This window comes from Bactrocera latifrons, unplaced genomic scaffold (genome assembly GCF_001853355.1).
Source record: "Bactrocera latifrons isolate USDA-ARS-PBARC rearing strain unplaced genomic scaffold, ASM185335v1 scaffold_21, whole genome shotgun sequence".
Classification (NCBI taxonomy): domain Eukaryota; kingdom Metazoa; phylum Arthropoda; class Insecta; order Diptera; family Tephritidae; genus Bactrocera; species Bactrocera latifrons.
Genome location: NW_017535630.1, coordinates 825688 through 836558, shown reverse-complemented (window position 1 = coordinate 836558; position 10871 = coordinate 825688). Strand labels below are relative to the sequence as shown.

Sequence of the window (10871 nt, the reverse complement as noted above, 5' to 3'; positions counted from 1 at the left end):
AAGCGCACACTAGATAAACGCTAGCGTTCGAAGAGCGCGCAGAAAATTGGAACTTATAGCGGCAGCCAGCGAAGAAGCTTGCTTCCACCAAAACTCACAGCGCGAACTCACCAGTTGCGGCTACACTCCATGATGATGGTAATTATCCCTCGTTTTTCCAACAATTTCGACAATTTGCAATGCGTTACACCAAAAAAAAAAAAACAAACAGAACAAAAATAATCCGAGCGCGTAGTAAAGGTTACAGCTCAACCCCTTGTCACTTACTCCATTGTGATGGCAGATGCTAAGCCATGGCGGTGTATGCAGCGTATCGCCACTGCTAGAAGCAGCCACGCCCACCAGCATATCAGTCGACATTTATAGCGCCGCAGCGAACACGCCCAACGGACAGACAGCTCTCGCTCATGCAACACAATCAGGGGAGCAGAGTGAGATAGCTGCTGCTGTAGGTCTCCATCTTTGAAAAGGCAATCGGAAATACTGTGACGCTATGTCGGCGTTATGTGTGCGCGTGTGCGTTTGTTGCTGGCGGAGAGCCGACTGTGAGCGAGTTAGTGCAAAGAGAGCGCTCTTGTGTGACCACCGTTGTATTGCTTTTGGTTTGGCGGCGCGTTGACTCAATTGCGGTTGCTTAACAGCGAGCAGCCGAGTTGATTACGTCCAATTATCGCAACGAGGTATATGACTCGCGGGCGATGCACGCTGTCGCACAGTTGGTAATGTACGCTCGCCACGGTTAAACGTTAAAATGGTCTTAAACACGCCGATAAACGAACTTTAATGGCATACTGTTTACAGATACAAAGTGAATTACGGAAAGTAATCCAAGTAATTGCTCGTTTACTTTGTTAATTGACACAAACAAAAAAAAAAAATAATAATAATAAGAAAATAAAACAGTTATATTACAAAGAGAGAAACGCTCTTGAAAGTGTAAAGTATTTTTTAAGTTTTTGTGAGTTGAAAAAGTGATTTAAAAAAGTTAAAAAAAAAAAACACATTTGAAAAAATTTCGAAAAATGTCCACCGCTCAAGTGTCGCAACCGCCCACGTTGCAGGCGCAGCAACATCAACAGCAGCAACAGCAACAACAGCAAATCTCACACTTTCTCAATCACATTGCCGCCGCACAACAACAGCAGCAACAACAGCAACAAACCGCCTCGCCACAACGCAGTGATTATCAAACTGACAACAACACCAGCTCCACGTTATCACCGCGCTCACCCGCACATTCCAGTCCCACACACTCATCACACTCTCCACGCTCCGCCACAAATTCACCGCCAAACGGTGCTTACGCGAGCGATACAAGTCCTCAACCGGACGGCAGTCATCACGCCGTCTTACACCTGCCGCCCACCAGTAACACTGGCTTGCCACTAATTGTTACACCAATGCCCGCGCTGCCGCACTTGCCGCCCATGACAGCCACAACGGTGGCGAATAGTTTGCGCGATCAACGCATCTTCCCGGCATTGGCAACACCGTCCGCGCCACAGCAGCCTACCCTGGCCGCACCACGTCTCTACGATACGTTTGCGCCCGGTGCGCTACCCGTCGGTCATGCCGCTTTGGTGAACGGCTGCTATCCGATGCCGCGCTTACCGCTGAGTAATGTTATGTTGGCACAACAAAACGTCGCTTCCGCTTCACCGCCTGTTACAACGTCGGCGACGACACAGAGTCAGCCGAAGAAGTCATTCTGCATTGACGCACTGCTGGCTAAGACACAGAGTAGTGATGAGGTAGTGGAGCGTGGTGCGGAGAAGCCACTGACCGAAGATCGTTTGGCGGCGTTCCATTATGCGCGCGATAATATCGAATTGAATCAAGCGATTGCCGCCGGCATAAGCGAGCAGGAGGCGCTGCAGCGGATACGTGAGTCGCGCGAGTACGGTACGCCGAGTCCCGATGGCATGTCGAGGTGAGTGCAAAGTTCGCTGTTTTAGGGTTATGATGTTGTAGAACTGCTTTTATTGCCAAAATTCGATGGAAAGGTGAATAGGAGAAGTGAATGATTTGATTTATAATTTTCTAGCAAGGAAAGAGTTGGCCTGGTGGATTCATAGATGCAAGAATCGACGCAGGTCTAAAAAAATAAGCTATTACATAATATACTTATAAGTAGTGAGCGCTTAATTAACCTTCTATTATTATTCGAATCGTTTGGTGGGTCAATTATTCATCTCAAACAAAATTAAAATCCAACCTCTACACAATTTAAACTTTATATTTCTATATTTGAAAGAATAGTGGGTTCCAGAGTTATGTGTGCATGTTAGTGAGATTCAAAAACCAATGTGAATTTAGTCGGGTACTAGAGACTCGTATATAATTTTTAAGAATATTTTGAGCTCAACCCTGATACCTGTTTTTTTACGTACGTTTTACGGCTCCCAAACGCAGCGCACAACCCTGGGGAGGGATTTTAGGTCGCCTTCAAATCTGATGTTTTTTGGCTAGATCTAGCTCTAAGACCGGAAGTTGTAAGCTGTTTGGGCCATATGTTAATAATCGTTTCTACACATGGCTCTATCCTCCATCTTTATTTGATTATATCAGATATTGAGGTTTATGACACCACCTAGAAGGCAACATCGGAGACCTGTGAGATGTATATGCTCAGCCTGTCGAGCTTAGTCGATTTAACCATTTCCGCCTGTCTGTGCCTAAGTCTGTATATATGCAAAATAGTTTCTCAATTTTTGAGATATTCAACTAAAGCTTTCAACACATACTTTAACCACCCACCCATGGTTCGATACCACTACCGATCAAAGTCTAGTTATTGTATGGAAACTTTTTATTTGTGAAAGGCTTTGATGCAAACAAAAAACTTTTTCTTTTTGCTTGTAATTTTTGCTTGCAGGAATTATATTAAAAGGAAATGAAATCAGTAAATAAATTCCTCGACTGTGAATTTTTTCTTAGATGGATGAAGTGATTTTTTTTTTTGAACGTTTGTCTTATATATGGAAAAAAAAAATCCTTCGACAGGTCGATAATTTTAAGCTTTTCCAGAAATGATTTTGTCTTTGCCCCAATGCACCCACTATTGGTGCAAAAACATGGAATATTTTCGTTTTTTTTCTTTCTTAGTATAAGATTTTTTTTAATTTTCTGTTATTGGGTGCTTAAGTACAGCTTGGTGCCTTAAACATAACATATATATTCTACAGCCAAGAAGCAATACCATTTTTTAGCATTAGACCAAGGCTCAAGCAGGAAACCTAATATCTTTCCATAATGTTAAGCGTTTTTGGCCAAAGAAGTTTCGGGGATTGTTTTCTTGCAATCGAAAACCCAAAAATCTCACCTCAAATTAATTTAATACCTAAATCCGAAACAAACGATATAGTCCGTAAGATTCGTTGAATGAACTATGTACTATGTATAACTTTACTAGTACTTTAACGATTGCTTAAGCAGATTACAAAGAAGATGATCATATCGATGTGGACATACATATATGTATATTTTTCTCTGACTTAGTCCAAAAATGTAAATGTCCGGAATTATAAATTCTTCAACGTGTACACCAACTGCGCAAGCTTAAAAAATAATCCGTTCTTAAATTCAGCGAGTCGTGATCGGACCGGAACTATATTAGTGTTTAGTCAAGCAGTGTTAACTCAGCAGAATCTCTTAAATTTTATCTAGACTGAGAGAAAAAAAAATCACCTATTTTAACACAAATCTTTAATTTCGCTTACGGAATAGGCTACAAAGGTACAATGTTACAGGGAGTCATATCTGGCAAAAACGGTGGCTGAGCACTGACCATGATCCATGGGGCCCCCGATGCTCGATTGTTTCCCTGCTGCCTTGCACTAGATATTTCCTGTAATCTTCCCAATCTGACAGGTCAGCCCATTCTGCGGACGTTCTCTTTTATCGAGTGCCAATAGGAGTTTTGTGTACTTTTATTCTACCGCTTTGGACATGACTTGGGATGCCTTTGTGGCCTGGCATCCAGTCGAAGTGAAGTTGCTGAGTTCTGGCAACACTTTTCACTGATTCTGAAACATTTTCAATACTTCTGCAAAATTTCAAGCAAATTTAAAAAAACAAGTAAGAAAGGGCTAAGTTCGGGTGTCACCGAACATTTTATACTCTCGCATGATAAAGTGATAATCGATATTTCAGGCGTGGTTGTGAACCGATTTCACCCATATTTGGTACATGTCATCATGGTGTTAAGGAAATATTATGTACCGAATTTTATAGAAATCGGTTGAGTACTTCCTGAGATATGGTTTTTGGTCCATAAGTGGGCGAAACCACGCCCATTTTCAATTTTTAAAAAAAGCCTGGATGCAGCTTTCCTCTGCAATTTCTTCCGTAAAATAGAGTGTTTCTGACGTTTTTTGTTAGTCGGTTAACGCACTTTTAGTGATTTTCAACATAGCCTTTGTATGGGAGGTGGACGTGGTTATTATCCGATTTCTTCCATTTTTGAACTGTATATGGAAATGCCTAAATGAAACGACTCTATACAGTTTGGTTGACATAGCTTTAGTAGTTTTCGAGATATGTACAAAAAGTTAGTAGGGGGCGGGGCCACGCCCACTTTTCCAAAAAAATTACGTCCAAATATGCCCCTCCCTAGTGCGATCCTTTGTCCCAAATTTAATTTTAATATCTTTATTTACGACTTAGTTATGACATTTTATAGGTTTTCGGTTTCCGCCATTTTGTGGGCGTGATTTTTGTAGGCCGATTTTGCCCATCTTCGAACTTAACCTTCCTATGGTGCCAAGAAATACGTGTAACAAGCTTCATCATGATATCTCAATTTTTACTCAAGTTACAGCTTGCACGGACGTACGGACAGACAGACATCCGGATTTCAACTCTACTCGTCACCCTGATCACTTTGGTATATATAACCCTATATCTGACTCTTTTAGTTTTAGGACTTACAAACAACCGTTATGTGAACAAAACTATAATACTCTCTTTAGCAATTTTGTTGCGAGAGTATAAAAATTAATCTGATTCATTGCAACGCCATTTCCGGTGACCTCTTGGAAAAAAGATGCGCCCGCGTAGGCAGGATAACTCGTTACAGGATCATCTAAAGTTGAAATATGCGTGTTTTATTTAAAACCTTAACATAGAACTTGGATGTAGGAAAAAAATTAAAATTAAATTTTTGGCAGTCATTTTTACAAAAAAATAAAAAATGCAGTGAAAATTTCGCGACTTTTTTATAATTTCACATAGCCTAGCTAGCCTCGAGAGCACAAGTTCTCAAGTCTGAATCTCCGAAACTATTACTCGGATCAACTTGAAAATTTAGGACAATATTGTAGAGGTGTTTTAGATTTTAATAAGATAATAAGAAAATCGATATTTTGAAACCCGTAAACCCGTGTAACCTCTTGAAAATACTCACAGGCAAATGGACATACCTCGTGAAAACCAAAACATATTTACTTAGTACTAACTTTTTCCGGTCAATTTCAAGTATAATGTTTACTCATCATAATTTAATACTAGTTGAATGATTGATAAGATGTTTTAATTTTAAAGAACACTACATTAGCGGTTAATTGAAGATCATTAAACAAAAGTTATGCGAGTTATACTCGAAAAGTCATTTACAATAGATAACATAATGGAATTTTTCTACCGCCATTTAATAAGGAAACGAAAAGATAAAAATAATAGAAACTATAGACTTGTGTATAGTATAAATTACAAAATAAGATGCTTCAATCAACACTTCACAATTTTTTTATTAAAAATTGTTTATAAAACTATTACTGCTAATTACCAATATTTCAACTTGATATCGGCTATTAAATGCCAAGTGGGTTAATGGCTCAAATAACTGACATAACACTCGAGTGTCCGTCTGCTTATTGGCAGCGGCGAAAAATATTGACAAAACTAATTCAGCAATTGAAAATTGCTTTAACAACACTCACATTGGATAATAGCTTGTTATTTAACAGGCAATAAGCTTTCAACTAATTGTTACCTGTGCTATAAGTATAGTTTAAAAATAAGGTACTTATTTATAGCTAAAGTGTTATATACAAACTTTTATGTATAAATGCCGATATTAAGGTTGTGTTTACATTATATAATTGTTAATACATGTTTCTATATATGTTTTTGCATTTATACCCACATTAGGGCTCCCCCTAATACATACAATACGATTTTTTTTATAATTCTTAGTTCCAAATTCGGCGAAAGATATGTGCAATATTTACTGTTGTGATAAGAAATAACGCAAATTATCACTTTCGAAATCTTTTTGATGGATTTTTAGGATCACCCTAATAACAAGAATATATTAATTTACACTTTCCTTTGCTTTTATTGCTCAAATTTTTACGCCTTATTTAGTTGGGCGTTGGATAATGTCTTTTGGGACCACCCTAGTAATAATAAGTATGAAGGAAATTTTGATTTCTCATATTTTGACGCCGCATTTACTAGCTTTTATTCAATTTATTTTTGATGTCAATCATTTTAAGCTTCCGTAAAGTAGCGTGAGAAATCAGCTGTTTACTTTTCAGTTTAGATAATTGGTATGACGAAGTTGGACAGCGGTTGCTGATTATTGCAGAAGTATTACTAAAGTAAATAATAATCCTATTATTGAAAAAAATAAATAAATAAATAAAACTAATTTCGAGGTTACAACAGACCATATAAGTAAGGGTAGGTCTAGTAAAAGGAATTTAACAATTTTTGTACCAAATTGAAAGTTTTATTGACCACAATTGAGTGATCCGATATACATATATTACATATGCTCAGTTTAGTTCGATGCTTGCTGCCATTTTGAGTGTAATTTCATAACTCTCATAGAAACCCTCGTACCTATTGACAAAAAACTGGGTTAATCGATTTTCACAAGTTTCTCTCGAGACGATTTTTTCAACAACAAACCCATTCACCATAGACATGAAAAATTAGTTATCACTTGCTGCATTGTTAGATGTATGCAAAAGAGCCTCCAACCAATCACCCGTAGCTTTTGGCGAGACATTGCTGGAGTTTTGTTGATTCAATACAGTTCCACGTTCTAAACTTCTGGAGGACGAATTTATTTGATAGTATAAATCTGATTCAACAGATGTGGCATATGGGATCAGCTTATAGTAAATTATTCCCTACATATCCCACCAAACATATAGCAAAACTTTGCTGCAGGAGTAGTCTGGCTTGGCCACCGTTTGCGCCGGCTCACCGCGATTCGACCACGACCGTTTTCGATTCATGTTGTTTAAAGTGACTCACTTTTCATCAGAAATATTCATCCACTTCAGAAATTGATCGATTTCGTTGCGATTTGCAGTTGAAAATTCGGGCTTTAAAGGTTTTTTATTCGTTCACTCACCAGGTACTCATTCATCGAGCTTCATATTTTCAGCCAGCTGACTCGTGCTTTCACCTTTATTGAAGAAAAACTATAACATATCTTTGTTGGTGTTCATTTGTTCTCAAACAATGCTGGGTTAAGCAATCACAAAACTGTCTGAGAAGTCTTTTTACCTCTACGACTCTGTTTGCATATCTCTATGCGTTCAAACCAATTTTCGTTGACCGGTACTTCGTTTAGGTAGGAATTTCTGCTGTAGTGCGCTGAATGTTGTCTTCGAGCTTCACGAGGGTTGTTGACTAATAGGCGTACACCTTTGATTTAGCATGCACCTGGTGTAAATAATCTAGAGGCGTTAAGTCGACTTTGGCAGCCATTTGACTGTGTCATTTCCCGAAATTAATTAACGAGTGGCCAAACTTTGCACGCAATGTGTCCATGCTTACACTGGACACGAGAGGTGGCGCACTGTCTTCGTGGAAATAGAGGGATAGGAAAGGTCAGTTACCGTCGATAGAACCATGTTATATTTTTCACAGCAAATCTTTAGCAATAATTCCCATGAAATGCTCTTTAGGAAACTATTTTATTAAAACTTACATGCTTTTTAGCCATTATTTACATTTTTGCTTTTCTTCCAGATCTGAATCTCCCACATCTTCACACCGATCTAGTCCGCCCATTAGTCCTGGCTGTGAAGATCAGCACCATATAGGCATGCCAATGGATTTCCATGATGAATTTAAGAAGCCCATTCCACCGCATAGTCCAATTAGACCGCAAGACTTTCCGCTCTACGCCGGTGGCCATCCCTACCAATTGCTGGCACAAGGTGGCTCGGCATTCCATCGTCCACTGGATCCAACAGGCAAACCGATACCGGTTAGTACTTTTTTTAAGAAAAATATTTAAAGTAAATTTAAACAATTTCTTTAAAAAATATTTGTAAAAAAGAAAATCTTTAATACTCACTCATAATTATCCGAAAATATAGAAGTCAATATACCAAACGAATTTGCTGACGAACTCCCCTCTTTATCGTCCTCTCTCTTTGCAGTTATCCATGGGTCACACATTCATGCCTTCGCACCTTCAATTCGAATTTCTGGCTCGTGCCGGCATGCTGCACCATCGCATACCCGAACTGGCCGCCTATCCGCATCACGCCATACTGGGGAAGACACGTCGCCCACGCACCGCATTCACATCGCAACAGCTGCTCGAACTCGAAAAGCAATTCAAGCAAAACAAATATTTGTCCCGCCCGAAGCGTTTCGAAGTGGCCAGTGGCCTCATGCTCTCCGAGACGCAGGTGAAAATCTGGTTCCAAAATAGACGCATGAAGTGGAAACGCTCCAAGAAGGCACAACAGGAGGCGAAGGAACGCGCCAAACAACAACAACAACAGCAGCAACAACAACAACAACAGAGTGCAAACAACAGCAGTTAGTTGCTGACCGCGGCGATAAGTCTGCCAAAAGGCATACACGATCCGGTTCATTACGCCAAATATCCAGCTAACGGTACGCACGACAGCAGCACTGCCACCAGCCACCACCCGAGCACTGACTCCGGCATCAGTCACGCCGCTCGTAATTATAATTCTAGTCAAACACATGTGTCGGCCAACGAACTTGCAGCAATGTAGCAATGTCGTCGGCTAGTTGCGCGTTTTTGTTGTGCGGATAGCGTGTACCCATTTGTCGGGGAAGCTGTCATTGTTGCTTCCGTCTCCAATTGCATTGCTGCGGGACGTACAATGATGCTTGGCGTCGTTGCCCTTCTGTTTGCTTTGTAATTAGTCCGATTGCGCCGAGATGCGTCCGTGTGCGGGATACACGAGTGTGTGTATGTGAGAGGTGAGATGTGAGGACATACGCGCTAGTCTGATTAAGCTTAAAATTCAATGTTTTGGAAAAAAGCAAAAGTCAACTTGTATGTGTCGAATTCTGTTGATATCGTTCGGCGGCAGCACGAAGGGACTCTCGTTAACAACAGATTGCATTGTGTGATACGACAAATTATAGTATTTATTGAAGGAAGTTTGAGGTGTACTATTTTGTAAATAGCTAAGTGTATATGGTATTGTAAATGTAATTGTAATTATATAATTGTAGAGAATTTTACTATAAAACAACTTGAAATATAACACAAAAAATGTTCAATGAAGTTTTGGATTTCTTTCTGATCCGGATGAATTTGAAACCTTTTGTCTCAAGAGAGTTGAAAAAAATTCTTGAACAGGCGCACTCGTTAATTAAAGGGTGTACAAATGAATTATTCCTTATTGTGTTTAGTATAACTAAAAAAGAAATAAAGAGTGATTCATTTCAAGGTTTCCTATATTACCAAAAAAAAAAAAAAAAAAAATGCATCAACTTCAAGTTTCATCGGGAATGATTTTATCATTTGAACGAACACTCTTTGGCCTTTAGTTTTTGAAAATTTTGTTTTTGAAGTGTTGGCTGCGGCTACGTCTCAGATGGTCCATTCTTTGAGTCCAATTATCGACGGCACATTCGAGCACTTCGACTGGTAACTGGTGAATGACACGCGTAATGTACGTAATAGACTTACTTACCCTACCCTAAAAAGTCTATAAAATCAATCAAATATCACACGATTTTGGGGCCAATCGACCGGCCAAAAACGTGAAACTATCTCTTAATCGAATCAAATAGTCGGTTATCATGACGCGATACGGTCTTCATTGACGGTTACGTTCTCTCCGGCATCATTTTTGAAGAAATATAGACCGAAGATTCCATCGGAATACAAACCCCTTCAAACCGTTGTTCTTTCTGGATAAAATGGTTGCTCTTGAATCTCTTCGATTGCTTCTCGTTGCCGCAATTTCATTTCTTGGAGCGTTTCAAGAGCACTAAGAGCAGAGCGATGTCTCTTGGGAAAGTCGACCAGCTCATTCCATATGCCAGTCGGATATAGTATCATACCTAACTACCTGTGTGCATTCAAAGTTTTCAAAGAGATAATCACTGTGAAGCAGCAGGATCTGCAGTCGTAGAGGCGTAGAATTAACTAACTCAGATCTTGAAGCTGGATGGAGTTTAAAGTAATGGTCCGTAAACGAATCAACATAGCCTTCGTAGCACTAGTATGACGAAATACGCACTAATTTAGAACACGAAGTACAAAGCATTCCTTGGGGTAGAAGAGAACTTGGAGCATAATTTCTAGATCACATTTAGGTAACCTCTCTGCGGGACAGCACGGCCTTTTTTCATTGATAAGTTTGGAATTTTTTCTACTTCAAAATAGAAGCAGGGAATGCTATGCATATTTAAATTTGCTTCAATGCTCTGGTTTTTATTTTTTTAATGTTCACCTACTCAAAAGTCAATCGATTAAAGTCACATTGTCAATAAATTATAAAAAATTATGAATCTAGTAGGGACGATAGCCAGGCGTTTTGTGAAGTGAAAAAATTATATTTTGAGAAAAACGCTTTCAAAGTTCGACGTGAGCACTCCGAGCGCTCCGAACGTCGAGCGGTATTATTACT

The 10871-nt window shown here is 39.4% G+C and overlaps 1 protein-coding gene across 1 annotated transcript; it reads left to right on the top strand.

The window, feature by feature from the left end:
• Positions 1-735: 735 nt before the first annotated feature.
• On the top strand, positions 736-9517 carry LOC108968361 (dual specificity protein kinase splA). Its single transcript, XM_018932349.1, has 3 exons — positions 736-1930; positions 7990-8230; positions 8406-9517. Exons 1-3 carry the CDS (start codon positions 1023-1025, stop codon positions 8796-8798), a joined length of 1542 nt encoding a protein of 513 aa, XP_018787894.1. The 5' UTR covers positions 736-1022; the 3' UTR covers positions 8799-9517.
• Positions 9518-10871: the final 1354 nt, after the last annotated feature.

What these genes read in the sequence shown, in the direction of transcription:
- LOC108968361 (XM_018932349.1), top strand. Translation starts at nt 1,023, where the DNA reads ATGTCCACCGCTCAAGTGTCGCAACCGCCCACGTTGCAGGCGCAGCAA. An exon ending in AGTCCCGATGGCATGTCGAG is followed by an intron (nt 1,931 to 7,989) that starts GTGAGTGCAAAG and finishes CTTTTCTTCCAG; the next exon opens with ATCTGAATCTCCCACATCTT. An exon ending in CAACAGGCAAACCGATACCG is followed by an intron (nt 8,231 to 8,405) that starts GTTAGTACTTTT and finishes CTCTCTTTGCAG; the next exon opens with TTATCCATGGGTCACACATT.